Raw genomic sequence first — 16791 nt, 5'->3', positions numbered from 1 at the left:
ACTTAATTGAAGAATGGGAGAACATAAAGTAAGATAACATGGAAGCATAAATACCTTCTCAAGGAAGACCTCGCTAATGATGTTTGTAAAACTGGCACGAGCACTGCCTCAGTTGGATACAGAAATGTTTTCTCATAATCTGACAAGTGATCTGCTGATCCCTTGTGATCACTTCGTCCGGTAATAGGAGATTCAGCAACATGAAGTGTGGGTAAATTCCTGGCACTAATTTTGTTTGGCTGCAAAGAGTTGTCAGATCTTGAGAAACCCAGACTTACTTCAACATAACAATTTTGCCCCCTCAGCTGGCAACCAACACCCTGGGAAACATTATATGGTAGACCTATAATTCCATTGGACACCCTAAATTTGGTAGAACTGTTATTAGAAATACAAAGAAAAAAAAAAAAGAATTCTGTCAAGGGTGATATCTTGATATATCAAATGTCTATATGAAAGGGTATGAAAGGGACCTGAAATAACTTTGCTTGACAAGATCACTTGGAGAACAACCAGTCAAGCTGCCACGTATTCCATGAGGAGAAACAATCACTGCAACAAAAATGTACAAGTAAAATTAAATGGTGTCAAGGAAAGCCACCCATAAAACGAAGATGAAGTTTGCATATTGCTAGTAACCCTTAGAAATGACTTTAACCAGCAAAATTTTATGTGCACAGAGCATGCCAACCTGGAAGTCTACATGTAGACTCCACCGAATGTTTTAATACTTTTTCCAAATCACTTGTTGTAAGCATCCGGATATGCCTGATACAAAGGAGGGAAAATAATACCTAAGTATTCCAATCTTAAATAAAATATTGAGAAAAAGAGAAATAACACCATCTTACTTTGAGGAAACTATGACATGTATGAAGATGGCTTCCTCAGTTGCAGCAAAGGCAAACTCAACTGCAGGCTGTCCTCTTCTGGAAGTATCAGAAATATGCAATAGCAAATTCAAATTATAAAATATATAAATAAAAAGATAGCACGGTCACAGTCAAAAAGCATTTACAAGCTAGATTATACACATTATGTACAAATTACATTGTCCAGTTAACCAGCTTTGGTGGGATTTCGGATTTAGCAATTTCCAGGTTAACAAAACATGAGTAGATCTATATGAAACTTCAGGTCTACAGGAAAAGAAGCCTGTTATGGTACAGTTAGAAGTTCGAGAAAATTGTTTCAACACAGAATATGTTGAGTTGGATAGTGTAAAAAGCTATAATATTTGGCAGGGAATCCAAATAGGATAGATGAGAGGAATGACATATGATCAAATGCACCAGAGTCAAGAATCCAAGAATCAAGGGATCAGGAGTGAGGCTGAGTAATAATTGAAACAAGATAACCAGTCTGAGCAAGGACGTTTTTGCGACTAAGTGGCTACCTTGAGATGGAGTATTCATTGTAATCAGCAACTGAGATAACAACGTTATCAGATACAGTGGAAAAAGTTATTCGAGCAACATTAGCAACTTTAGTCTGCTGTTGAGCCATGGTGTGGTATTATATTAGTCTTCAAACATAGCCAAAGCTTTGGCAGTAAACGCAACAAGGATGTTGACAGTGACCATCACATCATCAACCAATACAATTAAAAGAATGAGAGATTAGAACAGTAGAATCAATCTACGCCAGAACAATTGTAGAAGAATATATAAAGGCATGAGTAGTAAAGAAGTGCAAGTGCCCAACAGCTGTTTGTTAACAATATCATAGACAAAAATAGTGGAGCCAAGCAGTATCTGATTACAAACTAAATCAAGCCCAAGTGGAAGATCAAGAAGTGCAAGAACTATGAAAAATTGATGCATTGGTCAACATGTTGCTCGGCATTATTATTGAAAGGCATGAGAGTATCAAGATCAACAAAAAAGATCAGGCTTACTGAAATTCTCCTACATGTCCAACATCACAAAAGTAATGTTGGAAACAATGGTCTTCCTAATATCATTAGGATGGATCATGGTCTTAGTCCAAATATCATTATAGGTCTTCCTAAAGGCTTTAGTTTGGGATCAATGGAAAACCACAAAAAGCAATATATGAGTAGGTTCTCAATCTGTGTTTTTGTTGAAAGTTATACGTCAACTACAGATAAGGCCAATTTAGAGTATATATATAAGTGCAAACCTCACCTTACAAGTCGATTTTGTAAGATTTAGTTATACGTAAAGTTCACTTCTTAACATGGTATTAGAGTTATGGTTTAGAGTCTATCCTAGCGAAATTTGTTGTTTGTTGGGCATACTATTTCACCCGCTATCGAACTGTTACTGGATCACCCATTAATACGTAATCACGCAAGAAATGTATATACCTCGACATGCAACGGGTGTGTTGGAAGTCCCACGTCGACTAGGGATAAAACCAATTTTTGAATATATATGTAAGTGCAAATCTCACCTTACAAGTCAGTTTTGTAAGCTTGAGTTAAGCTTAAAGTCCATTTATTAACAGTTTCTAAAAGAGAAAGTTTACTTCTTAAAGCTTCTCACTAATGGCATAAGAGAAATTGAGTTGAGTAGTAACTAGGAGTAGATACACTAGTGATGGACCGTTCTTCTGTCTCAACAAAGGTGTTGAATCCTTCCGAAGATCCTAGTACTAGGCTTATCCAAGCTCTAATAATACCACCTCAAAAATTGATAGAGATATTTGATAGAAACTGAAGATTTTTAATGAAGTGTAAATGACCGTTGTGATTACAAAAAATCCTATTTATATATTACAAAAAAGCTAGTTAACTAAATTATCTGTATAAGAGTACAGGAATAATAGCCTCCACTGACAGTGATTGGACTACGTTATATTACAACAAATCTAAATATAGCAAGCAAGGTTGTCAAACTAAAAAATTTAGTAAACTAGTGAAAACCTGTTCAACTCAACCCGTTAACTTGACTCATAAACTTATAAGAATTTACTTTGACATAAAAAAAATTATATAACTAATATCCTAATTCAAATAAGTCTACAAAATTATATAACTTTAATAGTTAAAATAAATAAGATCAGGATGCACTTGGATTAGTGTCATTGAATTTTATCCATTTTCAGAAATAATGGTCTAATTTAAGTTTTTCAATACAAAATTAAAAAATAAACACATAATAATCATCACTGTGCAGTGAGGGGAGTGGAGAGTGTCCATTGAGAGAGGCTGCCACTTCCTGCACCCCATTTATTTCTTTTACACCTTCCTAATTTTTTTTAATACCCATTCTACTCCATAGTAAAAAGATAACCCTATTTTTCATCCTCATTTCCTGGGCCACCCCACACCTCCTCACTTCCTCTGTTGGTAGGGAAATAGCTTCACAGTGGTGCAAGTTTGATAACCATGATAGCAAGAACATACCTAAATAGTTCTTCGCTTTGAAATTGATGAAACTTTGAAAATACATCTCCAAATCTCATGTAACATAACCCAAGCAAAGCCCTGCCAAATTCAATAAGATAAAATGGCAGATATGAGATCAATATTAAATTCACTATCAGGTATTGAGAGAAAAGAAAGAAACCTTTCTATACGACTCCTCAAAGCTTGAGAGAGAGCAGCTGCAACCTCTTCTGAGTCACCAGGAGCCAACCAAAGTCCAGAAGCAACAACTTGAATATAAACAAAATCCCGTGTAAACATATAACCAGTAAACACAAGAGAGAAAACACCATCCAATAACGTTTAAAGGGAGTGTATATAACAATCACAAGGGTTCAGTTCTACGTGATACCTCTTAATCTGCACACTGCTGGCTGAGCAGTCTCAACAACAGATGAATGACGCCCCGGAAGAAAAAGCCACAGCTTAATCTTTTCATCTGCTTGTTAAATATAGAAGAAAGTTTGCAATCATTTGGAAGAATTAAAAAGTTTAATGTTTGGAAAGCTCAAAAGAAAAAAAAAATAACGGGTGATTTTGTGTTTTAATTATTTTCAACTCATGATAGGAAAGAACACAGGCGGAAGAAAAGTAGCAAAATGACAGGCATATACTTATTTCATTTATATTTGTACATTATAAAGGTTTAAATGTCAGTTAAGTATTTAACATGATTACATATTTTATTCCCACTTTCCCTTCATTTTCTTTATATTGAAACATAAAACAACAACAAAGCCTTGTCCCACTAAATAAGGTAGGCTAAGGGCATCACATGACACCATCAAGCTTGATTAAAGACCAAATCTTCAAAGACATTATTTTCCGTAAACCCCATTTTAAAAAAAATCTCCAATATCCTTCTTCAGCCCTCCCTTTTCTACAAATATAACAACCAGTGTTATCGATATTGTATACCAGAAGATATCGGAGACCCCAAAATCTTTTATAAAGTTATAACAAGAATCATAACATGTGATAGCAGAAACATTCGGTCAAAAGAAATATAATATATACAATATTAAAAAAATACAGAAATACAATTCTTATGCAAAAGTAATGATTTTATGTCTACAAATTCAAATATGGAAGTGAAGAAGAAGAAAATAAAAAAATTAAGAACATAGATGACACTTGACAAAAAATAAACCAGACATGCAGTCGACTATCGGCAGCAACTGCAGCTGACGGGCGATAGGCGGTTTTAACGCCTAAACTTCTTCTCCGTAAGCCCACTGCCCTTGCATGTCTGTTTTTATTTTTTGTCAATTTCCACCTATGTTCTTAAATTTTTCTTTTCTTCTTTAGTTTCATATCTGAATTTGTAGACGTAATATCATTACTTTTGCATATATTATATTTCTTTCGACCAAATTTTTCACTATAACCCATTATGATTTCCGTTATAATTTTATAAAGGATTTTTCGAGTCTTTGATATTTTCCACTATCCGATATCATACACTGGTCCTATGATCCAACCACCAATCAACCTCTGCACCTTCCTCCCACATCCACAACTGCTTCGTCTTCAACAACTCCTGCTCCTGCCACTACCCCTCCCCAGTCTGCCTCCACTCTTCCCAGTGCCATGCTCGCTTCTTCCTCCACTCCTGAGAAGACCAGTTCTTGGATCCTTGATTTTGGAGCCTCTTTTCATGTTATTGGTGACTCCCAAAATATTCAACAAATTAAACATTCTGATGGTCTGGACCACAAATATGTTGGCAATTGTGAAGGTTTGAATGTTCTTACATCTGGTTCCACTTCTCTTCGTCATCGTACCCACTCATCTTTTGTTTTTAATCTACATCTTTACTGCTTGTTCAATCTATCACAAAAATCTCCATAGTGTTTGTCAATTTGCTCTTGATAATGATGTTTATTTTGACCTCACTATTGTCCACAAACACTCTTGCTGCTGTTGTGTCTTCCACAATTGCTCCATCTCCCTCAGAGGCTCTCATTTTATGGCATTCTAGATTAAGTCATCATCATGTCAATGTATTAAACTTGTAATGACTCAACTTAATGTTCCTTTTCATAATAAAAATTTGGCTTTCTTTTCATCTTGTTGTGTTGGCAAGTCTTATCATTTACCTTCTTCCACTTCTACCACAGTTTATAAACAACCACTTCAATTAATTTTTAGTGACCTGTGGGGACCATCCCATGTCCCCTCCATTGTATCCTTTGATAATGCCTTTTCCAAGTTTACGTTGCTTTACCCACCTACATTAAATTCTGAAGCCTATTCTATTTTTCAAAACTTTAAAATCTCATGTTGATCATCAATTTGATACTAAAATAATAGTATTTGTTAGATATATTATCTTTATCTTTAGCTAGTTTATTATTATTCCTTATTTGTATTTGGGCTTAACTCATATTTCTTTTATTATAAATAGAGTATCTTATGTATATATTCAACACAAGGGAGATTAATCTTATACATAGTTTTTCACTATATTCAACATGGTATCTAAAGCATAAGGTTCTTTTGAGAAAAAAATTCCGTTGCCTCTACTACTACACCCGCCACTGCTGGCGCCGTCATCTACCACTGCCACTACCAGAGTTCCAGTTTCGACCGACGATCACATGGTTTTAATTGTCTTGGTCAAGAGACCAAAGTGCCATCAACAACGTCTTCATCGAAGCTCCTACGCGCTCTCAGCGCCTTTTGAAGTTATGGATTTGCTCCCTTTTTCATCGTGGATGGTGGAATGTCTTGTCTCTTCTCAAGTAGCAATTTAAAGTGTTGAGGTCGCTCTTTTTCCTCTTTCAGGTTTGTTGTGCGTGATCGGACGTCCCGTCTCCTTTGTGGCAGCATTCAGAGCATCGAGGTTGCTCTTTTTCCTTGCTCAGGTGCCTTGATTAAAGAATCTTGGATTTTTAAGGTTTCTCTCTTACGTTCATCGATGGCTTCTTCCGTTGTTGTCTCTTCTGACCTCCCTTCTGTCACCATTGCGTTTAACCCATCCATATATGCTTTCTCTCCCATGGCAAAGATGGCTTTTGTTAGTTTATTTATAGTCGTGATGTCTCTTCAACAACGACTATTTATCCCAACAAGGCATTCCTCAAAGGCAATTTGCAAGAAATTTACATGAAGCAACCTCCTAGATTTGTTCCTCAGGAGGAGTCTTTTGGGTTGGTATTTCATCTTCTATGTCGTCTTCGTAAATCATTAACAATTTGGTGTCACTCGAGTGCAGAAGCATATATTTTCACTATGTCTATTGATTATATTAGTGACAAGTTTGGTACATATGATTTGTATGCACCAACTTGAGGGAGAATGTTAGATATATTAGTTTTATCTTATCTTTATCTTTTATCTTTATCTAGTTTGATATTATTCCTTATTTGTATTTTGGACTTAGACCATATTTCTTCTATTATAAATAAAGTACCTTATGTATATATTCAACATAAGGGAGATTAATCTCATACATAGTTTTTCGTTATATTCAACAGTATTCATATTAACTAGGGTAGTGAGTTTAGATCTTTGAATCCTTTCTTGCAACTGTCGGCTCATTTGTCCAAACACTCATCACCAAAATGGTGTTTGGAGCGCGAACATTGTCATATTACTAAATTGGGGTTAAAACACTTTTGCATCACGCTTCTCTTCCCTTAAAATTTTACAATTTTTCCTTTCAAACTATTGCTCACTTAATTAATAGGTTACCCACAACTTCCTCTCACTGTCTTAAATAAAAGTTTCCCAATAACTCTATATTTCTTTGGTTGTGCTTGTTTTTTTCCTTCACCCCTACTACATTCACAAACTTGACTTTCACTTTGAAGAATGTGTCTTTCTCAGGTACTCCACCTCTCACAAGGGTTATCTCTGTTTGTCCAAGTTTGCTCGCATCTATACTTCTAAAGATTTTATTTTCAATTAACTCTAGTTTCCCTATTCTACCCTTTTTCCTGAAGCCACGACCTTTATTTCTCTCCCTACTCAATACTTTGATCTTCATCCTAATTTGTCTCCCCATCCATCACTCCCCCTCCTAATCCTTTGAGTCTTCCTCTCCCACCTCTTCATCTCAGTCTTCACCTCATGAGTCTTCCCCTTCCACCAGTCATCCTTCCCTTCCTTCTTTCTAGTCTCCCCCTCATTCTGTCCCATCCAACATTCATCCTATGCAAACACGTTCCAAAACTACTGCCACAAGCCACACTCGTCCTTCACAGTTTCTCACCAATGTCTTCCCAAGCCATTAAAATTCCCCATTTGGTTGTTGTTATGAATTTTGAATATGACACTCTTCTTCATCAATGCATATGGGATTTGGTGACTTTACCTCTTGATCGAAAGGTTGTTGGCTACAAATAGGTTCTCCACATTAAATATAATCATTATGGTAGTATTAACAAGTACAAAGCCCATTTGCTTGCTACGGGCTATAATTAGGTTCAAGGCTTTGATTTTAAAGAAGAAACCTTCTCTCCAGTTATTAAGCCTTTTAACATTTGTATTATCCTCACTTTGGCTTCCACACATGGTTGGGACTTATTTCACTTGCATGTCCACAACCCTTAACTCAATGGGTCTCTTGATGAAACTATTTGTATGACTAAATCCCTTGGTTTTGAACCCCTGAAAAATCCTAGGTTTGCTGCCTCAACAAAGCTCTCTATGGCCTCAAACAGGCGCCTAGATAAGCTCATGTCCACCCTTAGTTCTCTTGGATTCCATTTCAACAAATTTGATCCCTCCTTATTTTTCTGCCATCAACATTGTCACATTGTTTACATCTTGGTCTATGTTGATGACATTCTTGTTACAGAAACCTCCACATCTCTTATTCAAGAGCTTAGTCATCAATTGAATGCCATTTTCTCCCTCAAAAAACTTAGTCATCTTAGACTACTTCTTGGGTATTGAGATCAATTATCATTCTCCCAATTTTGTAGTTCTCACTCAAGGCAATATTCATGACCTACACAAAACCCTAATGATTGAAGCTCACTCTATCTCCACTACTATTACCTTTTCCTGCAAACTCTCCAACGTTGGCTTTACCCCATTTTTAGATCCTACACTCTATCTCTCTGTGGTTGGTTCTTTTTAGTATGCACTTGGCTCGACATCAACTATGTTGTCAACAAGGTTTACAACTTTCTTTCTCACCCTTGGGAAACTCAATGGATCGTTGTTAAATGCATTCTATGCTATCTCAGGGTCACTACTTCCTATGGTCTTCATCTAGATGTTGCCTCTCCTTCCACCACTTTCAACATCACCTCCATGTGTGATGATGATTGGGCCTCCGATACCGAAAATCCACCTCTAGCACTACTATTTTTCTAAGTCCCAGTCTCTCATGGTGGTCTCACAAACATGTCATTACTCGTTCCAGCATTGAAGTTGAGTACTGCAACTTAGCCCAAGCCTTTGTTGAGCTTTCGTGGATCCAAGCAATAGACTTACAAATTCCTTTTTCCACTCATGTCATTCTTTGTGACAACCAAGGTGTTGTTGCTATCGCTCATAAATTGTTTTTCACTCCAAGACCAAGCATATGGAGATTGATGTATTTTCTATTCATGAACAAGTGTTGTCCAAGCAACTTGTGGTGTCTCACATTCCCAGTCTTGATAAGTGGGCTGATGTTCTCACAAAACCACTCTGATCCACTCGCTTTCACTTGCGTAGAAGCAAACTCAATGTGACCGATTTCATTTGCCTAAATCTCTCACCTTGAGTTTGAAGGGGATATTAGTGTTATATGTTACTTGTTTGATATAATTGTCCTATCATGGCTTTGTCTATTTTATTTTCTAAATTATTTATAATTCTAGGATGTTACACTGGTTTATAACCATAAGTTAATGTCCATAACTGCCCTGTAACTCCTCTTTGTTTTCTGTAAAATCTGCTGACAGAACAGAACAGAATGCATGGTTTTTCTTAACAATAATATGCAGCACAAATGTTAACAGTCCCAGGACTGCATATTAGTGCCTTCACCTATTCTTTTCACCTTTCTCGTCCCAACTCTAATTTCCTCACTGGTGCTTCCAATGGTTTTCTTTGTACATGTCCAAACCACCTTGACGAATTTCCTCTCAATTTTCCTTAATTTGTATTCCATCAGTATCCCTTTGTAGACAATCATTTTGTATCCCAACCGTTTTTGTGTGGATACACATTCATCTTAACATTCTAATGTTTGTTACTCTCACCCTTTCTTTACGATGTCCTTCTAAAGTCCAACATTCACTACCATAAAGTATAGTCAGACATATAACAACACAAAAGTTAACATGAAAAGACAGAAAACTGTCTTTCCTTTTATTCTTTTGTTCTTATTTTTTCTCCCACTCCAAACAAAGTGTTAGGTAAGTAGAAAATGGGTAACCATTTCCACCCTTCTTGTAAAAAGACACATGCAAAGGATCACAAAAACACTAAGTCAACAATCGACTAGCATGTTTTTTTTCTGTTTTAAATGGAATTCAATGTCAATCCTATAATTTTTATGTCTCAGGTTTAAGTTATTGGAAAGTGTGAAAACGTTTATACAAAACACACCACCTGGATTATGCAAGCCCTGGGATGGATCCCAAGGTCCAACAAAGGAATTGGTCCATGTGCTGAGAAATCCCTCCTTCTGCAGCTGCAGATGTGATGAAAGCACCAGTAAATTTGCGGCATCCTTTTGGTCCACTTTTACACTGTTCAAACAGAAGTTAGCCTTGATATTATTAAGCCAAGGAACCAAAACCAAAGAAAATGCATTCAATCTAACCTTTTATCAGGTAGAGGGTTTAGGTCAGGTTCATGAGGAAGATACTGGAACCATGATATCTGATGCAGACTTCCCTGTACAAATTTCCAACAATATTGTTAGGAATAAAAGAGAATGAGTTAGACACGTGTGAGACACGTGTAAGGAGAGTAATATGTTATAGTTGTTAGAAGAGAGAGAAGGTATAAATAATAAACTAAGTAGGGGGAGAGGGGGATCGGAGAATTTGTTCAGACTGGATATTTTCCAGAGGAGGAAGGTTAGGCTTCCTTGGGGGTGATTCTTGTATTCTGATTCACTCATTCATCATTAATACATATATACATACTTTTCCATTCTTTATTCGAGAGTTGTGGTGAGAAGAGAGTCTTGATTAGGTTATTGGCATAAAGTAACCTAACAATTTGGTCCGACCTGCCGGATCCAGATCGGAGGAGTTGCGCGATGGAGAACAAGATGAAAGCACTGGAGGAAAGGTGGGAAGGAAAGTTCGAGTCCATGGAAGCCATGTTGGAAGAGATTCGAGAGGAGATGAGAGGAAGGGCTCGAAATGAGAGTCGCGACCGTGGAAGACGAAACATTAATCGAGACCGTGGGAGAAGAAGGAACCAGCGTCGGAGCTCCGAAGGGAGTCGCGATTCCGTCAACGCTGAACGCAAACGGCGACCACCAGAGAAGTCGGAGGACGAAGCGGAAGAGGACAGAGGAGACGTGCAACGTAGCGGGATGAAACGCATTGAACTCCCAACATTCGAAGGAGTGGACCCCATGGGCTGGATCGCGAAGGCAGAGAAATTTTTCGATCTACAGAACTTGACGGAGAGGAAGAAGATGAAGTTGGTATATACCTGTATGGAGAGAGGCGCGAGCTACTATTGGATTCGTTTCTGGCGGAAGAAAACCCGACATCCAAATTGGAAGATATTCACGGAAGCGCTGACGCGGAGGTTCGGCGAACTGAATCGAGACACCGTGTGTGAGGAGCTGGCAGCGGAGCTACAGGAGGGAAGCGTCAACAAGGACTTCCAGGAGTTGGGAAATTCGGTGCCACAAGCATCGGGAAAACCAGATCACTCATTTTCTGTTTCTGTCGATCTTGGAGCTGGCATTATAAATGGTGTTGAGGCTGTGGGGGCTATTGAGCGAAGATCAGATACTTATTCGTTGATTGGTGATCCGTTCGATCTTGGGTCGACAATGATGAACAGTGATTACTTTCGCAATGACAAAGAAACCAAACAAAACCATTCGGCAAATAGACCATTTAATTCCGAAAGGGACAGTTCGGTGGAAAGAAAGCTTGATGAGGATATTTTGAACTCTCAGGAGAGGAGGGTTAGGGATTGGCACTACACTCACTTGGAGCATGATTGTGCTGCTTCACTTAATAATGTTTCTCTTTCCGATTGGAATCACGATGAAGTGTATAGGAGTTTTGGAGGAGATCATGGTATGATTATAAGGGGTCACAGTTTCGTTGTTGAGTATCTGGGAGAAAGAATCACAATTCCCGTGAACCACATTGTAACAAATGTGTCAAATGATATCAAGGAGCCTGGTCAAAATTATAAAATCAAAGTTTCTACAGCAAACAACAACGATTTCTTTGGTGATACTGTTCTTGTTACTGTTTTACTGGGCAGTTTGAAGGCTGGAACTATACAGTGGTACCCACCTTTGCCACAATGGAAATGTTTTTCGGGGAAGCGTTTTAGTTATGGAACTCTAAATACAGTGGTTCTGGAATTTCCTAGTGAAGTTTGGGATTATGCTGGGGACTACTTGGAAGCAACAAATGCGAGGAGAAACACTAGAGGTCACTACTTTATGTTTTGTAATGTTAGGAACGCAGTTGGGGTTCCTGCCCTTATTGCATTAGAAGTTGGTAAAGTAGCCACAGATGGTCAAAGCTGGAGCTCTTCGGGTCATCTCAAACATGCAATTAAGGTTCTCCGAAAATTTTTTGGGCAGGATTCAGTTCCAGATCATGTTACATATGTGGTGACTGATTGGGATACTGCTTGGGGGGCGATGATGAGTGGACTACGTGAGTCTGTTAGCAAAATGGACATATTGAGCACTGGAAATGAATATATTGTTGAGATGAAGGGATTAGAAATCAGAGACAAACGTTATTTCTTTGAGTCGGGAGGTTTGGATGTGAATTTAGGAGCTACCTGTTTGGCATCCCTGGGAAAAATGAAAGTAGATTGGTGGCAGTTGAGCATGGAGATTGAGCAGGAAGAATGGAAGACATCGGTGGAGGATTCGAGGAGCAGAATGTTGGAAGTTGATAGAATCCAGGAAGAATGGAAGATATTGGAGGAGGATTTGCCACCACCCAAGCCTCCAGACTTGAATTGGAGGGCATCACCTGGGAAGGGAAGAGGAGCATTACGGCAAATAACAGTTCCCTAACTTCAACCTTGAGGACAAGGTTGATTTTGAGGGGGGGAGTAATGTTAGGAATAAAAGAGAATGAGTTAGACACGTGTGAGACACGTGTAAGGAGAGTAATATGTTATAGTTGTTAGAAGAGAGAGAAGGTATAAATAATAAACTAAGTAGGGGGAGAGGGGGATCGGAGAATTTGTTCAGACTGGATATTTTCCAGAGGAGGAAGGTTAGGCTTCCTTGGGGGTGATTCTTGTATTCTGATTCACTCATTCATCATTAATACATATATACATACTTTTCCATTCTTTATTCGAGAGTTGTGGTGAGAAGAGAGTCTTGATTAGGTTATTGGCATAAAGTAACCTAACAAATATATACACAGATAAGAAGACATGAAAGCAATTTATAAAGAAGAAGCAAGTACGGATATATGATTTTATAGTAAAAGTTAACCAAAACACATCTTGAGTTGTAACCATTAGTTCCCAGTTATAATATTGAAGTCCCAGTTATAATATTGATGTTATTCTTGGAAATGAAAGATTTGACCTTGAGATTTCTGATTAGACCAACAGGTTCTTTTATTATCATTTGACATCTTTCCCACAAAAGCAACAAGTTTTAAGTTGGTTTTTTTATGAGGTAGATATACATTCATGTCATTGATTGATAAAATTGAGAAATTAAACTGACAAAAAATTAGTTGTCCCTGCATCCAGAAGAGCCTTTTCATTTTGTTTTACTAATGGTGATCAAAGGAAGATAAAGTCCTATAGATAAGTTGAGTTTTGGATCAGGTGATTCACTAGTCCAAGCAACATCAACATAATTATAAGCCTGTGCAGGGAGATAGTGATACTGGCCATCCATTGTGGGAGGAGGCCAAAGCATATAAAAATTTGCATTTCAGCACAAAGATTCTTTGCAGTTACGGTCAAAAGGATTATCCTGTCAACCATTGTGATACTTATAGGAAAAACCACGATTGCAGTATTGGACCAAATAGGGAAGAAAGAACGAGTTAAAATAAAAGCTGGTCGTGTTAAAGCCTCCTGCTGCAAGCATACAGAACATGTCTAGAATAAAATTACATGAGATCATAAGAAAGAGGGATTATGTGATAATTTGCAATACTTTTAGTACTGAAACGAGTTCAAACTTATTCATGATGTGAGCACAGCACAAATAACATAATCAGCTTACGGATAAAGGTTAGACAAAATAAATCATATTAACAAAAGTGAGAAGTAAAAGACTTACGATTTTGAAAACATTTGTCCACATAACTGGAATATTGTTACGAAGGCTTCGATGAATTGAGTTAGGGTTTTGCTGCAAATGAGATACGGCGAATCTGTTTATGTTTGGGTCAGACTCCGACCTCATAAAAATAGGACGAGGGTTTAGGAATCCTTTACGTGCTTCTGCTCTTGCACAAACCAACCATAAAAGCACCCCATTCCTTTTGAAATTTCCGAATCTGATTCAGACTGCACCGCTGATTCACGAGTGTTTCTTTTGCACAGGGGTCAAAAATATAATTTAATAACAAAACATATTTACAAGGAAATCCACCATCAACAAAATATGAAACATAAGAAATCTTTCTTCAGATAAAAGATGTGATTTTTAATTTAGTAATTTAAAATAATTTTAATTTCTGATTGAATATATTAATTTATTATAATAACTTTAAACATGTATCTTTGTATATTTTCTTATGTCATCTAATAATTATTATTATTATTATTTTTATTATTCTTAGGATATTTACTCTATTTATCATGATTATATTGTGTCTAGGGTTATCCTATTTATCATGTATACATCTCTTGTTAAATACATATCGGATTATTAAGTTGATATGTATTCGGTCTATCCTTATTCGATCAGCACAACATCATACAAAATACTTAATGACAATGGTTCATAGTTGTCTATCATTTTTCTAATCATTTTTCTAGCAATCCAATGCAACACCTCAAATTAAATGGTCAAACCACACTATTCAGTCATGTCCCTACCTTCTTTGTTTTATTGCCTATCTACATTCTTCCATGCTAGTCACCATAACATCTCAATATATACGTACCAAACTCTCCCACATCACTAACTTTCTCACATAAAATTTTTCTTTTAATAATCATTAACCCCACATCAAGACTTATTATCATAAGTCAACAAAATTCATTGGGTACTGAAAAAAAAAACCAATTGCATTCACAAACCAATCCAAGAAAGTCCTCCACGGTCCTACCATTTTTTCCAAATTAATTTACAACATACAATCTCCAAAACTTCACTAACTTTCAATGAAATGTCCAAGGACTTAGTCAGATAAAAACCGCCACCAAAGTACCCATAAATAAAATCCTGCAGATTAATTTTTCTTCTCAAACTTTCACCAGGTTAAACTACTCCATTCAACCATCTCATCTTCACTAAGTAAACATCACCAGAATTTTATTTGTCCAGCAAAATATACTACTTCTCATTTCTATATATTGAACCACTAATGCACGATTAAGTCACTCTAAACTTAATTCTGCACTAAAAACAGCATGTACCCACTCCTTTGAACCGAAAACAGCAAGTATTTTACTCCTAAATTCTACACCAACTTTCCGTACCAAAAATACTGGTTCAGACACAAGATCAAAATTTAATAACAGCACCAACAATTATAATGCTTAAAACAGTAAAATTATAATAATTAATCCAATCATAAATTAAACCACATTTGAATCACTAAACACATACTGACGCAGTTCAATCATCATTACTAATGAAAAATCTCAACCAGAAAATAAATCCTCATTCCCTAATCGCACAACACAGGCTATTCCCAATTCGCAACTTACACAGCTATACTTACATGCTTCAATAATATCGAACAACCAATCAAAATGAAAAAACTCCCTATACCCTTCGATACCATGAACTGAACCAAGTATCATCGCCCAAATGTCCCTTTCCCGAACACACAATTTTATCACATACAAGCAATCAAACAAAACCAGAGTAGCTCCCCATACCTTGATTTGGTTCTAGCTCCTCTCACGGTTCACACCCTTGTCACCGAAAGACTTCAATCCTAACGCTCTTCACTCGCCCTCCGCGTTCTCTCGAGTCTTCCTCTCGGCCATTCTGCCGCGTTTCTCTTCTCCTCCTCTTCGCCTTCCTCACTTAGCCACTAATTAAGCTCTCCCCGTGTTTCCCCCAAAATCCCAAGAAAACCCGAAGAATTCTCCCTCAATGAATCACGCCCCAAGCCTGGGTTCTAAAATGAAAGATCTCCCTTCCCATTTCGATCCCCGAACATGAAAGGAGCCAATCGCGGTTGCACGAAAATTTCGCACTTTAAGGATATGGGGTTGGATGGTTTCGCAAAGAACGTTTTCTCTTTTTCTCTTTTTCTCTCTTTCTCTCTCGCGCCGCTGCCCCTCAGACCCTAAGTCACTCAAGGCAATTAATAATTAAAAAAAAAAAGGAGGTGTTCGCGGTCCAACTCACCTCTTCTAGAAAATCAAAAACCCTTTTAGGATGCCCGGGATATGAACACTCAACCTCTTCAACCCAACGTTCCACCCCTAGGCTAAAAGACACTCGTAAATAGGTAATTATTTAACAAATATTTAAATTATTCTTTATCGCCCACGTTACTTCTTATTTAAAACAAATATTTAAATTATTTCTTTTTTTAAAAAAATAACTATTTAATACATTTTCAATTAATGATGAATAAAAACCAAGGAAGAAAAAAATATAATAAATTAAATAAAATAAATTTCCTTTTTCAAAATATATATATATATATATAATTAAATAAAGGATTAAATATGTTTTTATTTCCTAAACTATATTGTTTTTAGTCCTTTTTTAAACTAAGCTACATTTTGGTCTTTTTCCTTAAGGAAACGATACTGAGGTGGCTAACGGTGGTGTGTCACGTCATATTTTTTCCTAACACTAGTCAACCTTTCCCAGCTCCTCTCCCTCCGACTCTACCACAGTCACCTCTAGCGCCATCTCGAACACCTCCACCGTAATCGCAAGCCGAGCCGCCCCTTCCTTTCCACGATCGTCCCCTAGAGCCGGATCTTGAAGTCTTTCACCTCCACCGCTGTGAAACTCAACCCCCTGGTCGTGATGCCTCCTACAGGTCCCTATCTTCCCAAAACTTTACTTTGCGGAAAAATATCTCTGCACTTCCCTTCTGGACTTCCCCATGATC

General features: G+C 37.2%; 1 protein-coding gene across 2 annotated transcripts in view; it reads right to left on the bottom strand.

Moving 5' to 3' along the window:
- GCT (RNA polymerase II transcription mediator) overlaps positions 1–16130 on the bottom strand; it is a 38340-nt gene extending 22210 nt beyond the window's left edge. Inside the window, exons 1-11 of one of the 2 annotated variants that reach the window (XR_015784880.1) lie at positions 15593–16130; positions 13818–14072; positions 10161–10234; positions 9947–10086; positions 3744–3830; positions 3534–3621; positions 3371–3451; positions 852–929; positions 692–768; positions 474–552; positions 55–378 (exon numbers count right to left, since the gene is read on the bottom strand). Coding sequence is in view for 1 of the 2 variants with exons in the window: in XM_047298001.2 (XP_047153957.1) it covers positions 55–378; positions 474–552; positions 692–768; positions 852–929; positions 3371–3451; positions 3534–3621; positions 3744–3830; positions 9947–10086; positions 10161–10234; positions 13818–13943 (1154 nt within the window). In the remaining variant the exon portion in view is untranslated. The remainder of the gene's footprint in view (positions 1–54; positions 379–473; positions 553–691; positions 769–851; positions 930–3370; positions 3452–3533; positions 3622–3743; positions 3831–9946; positions 10087–10160; positions 10235–13817; positions 14073–15592) is intronic. The other variant, XM_047298001.2, reaches the window with a different exon arrangement.
- Positions 16131–16791: the final 661 nt, after the last annotated feature.

The sequence above is a fragment of the Vigna umbellata genome, chromosome 3 (genome assembly GCF_029865625.1).
Source record: "Vigna umbellata cultivar VRB3 chromosome 3, Vumbellata_1.0, whole genome shotgun sequence".
NCBI lineage: Eukaryota > Viridiplantae > Streptophyta > Magnoliopsida > Fabales > Fabaceae > Vigna > Vigna umbellata.
This window is presented reverse-complemented; position numbering and strand designations above follow the sequence as displayed.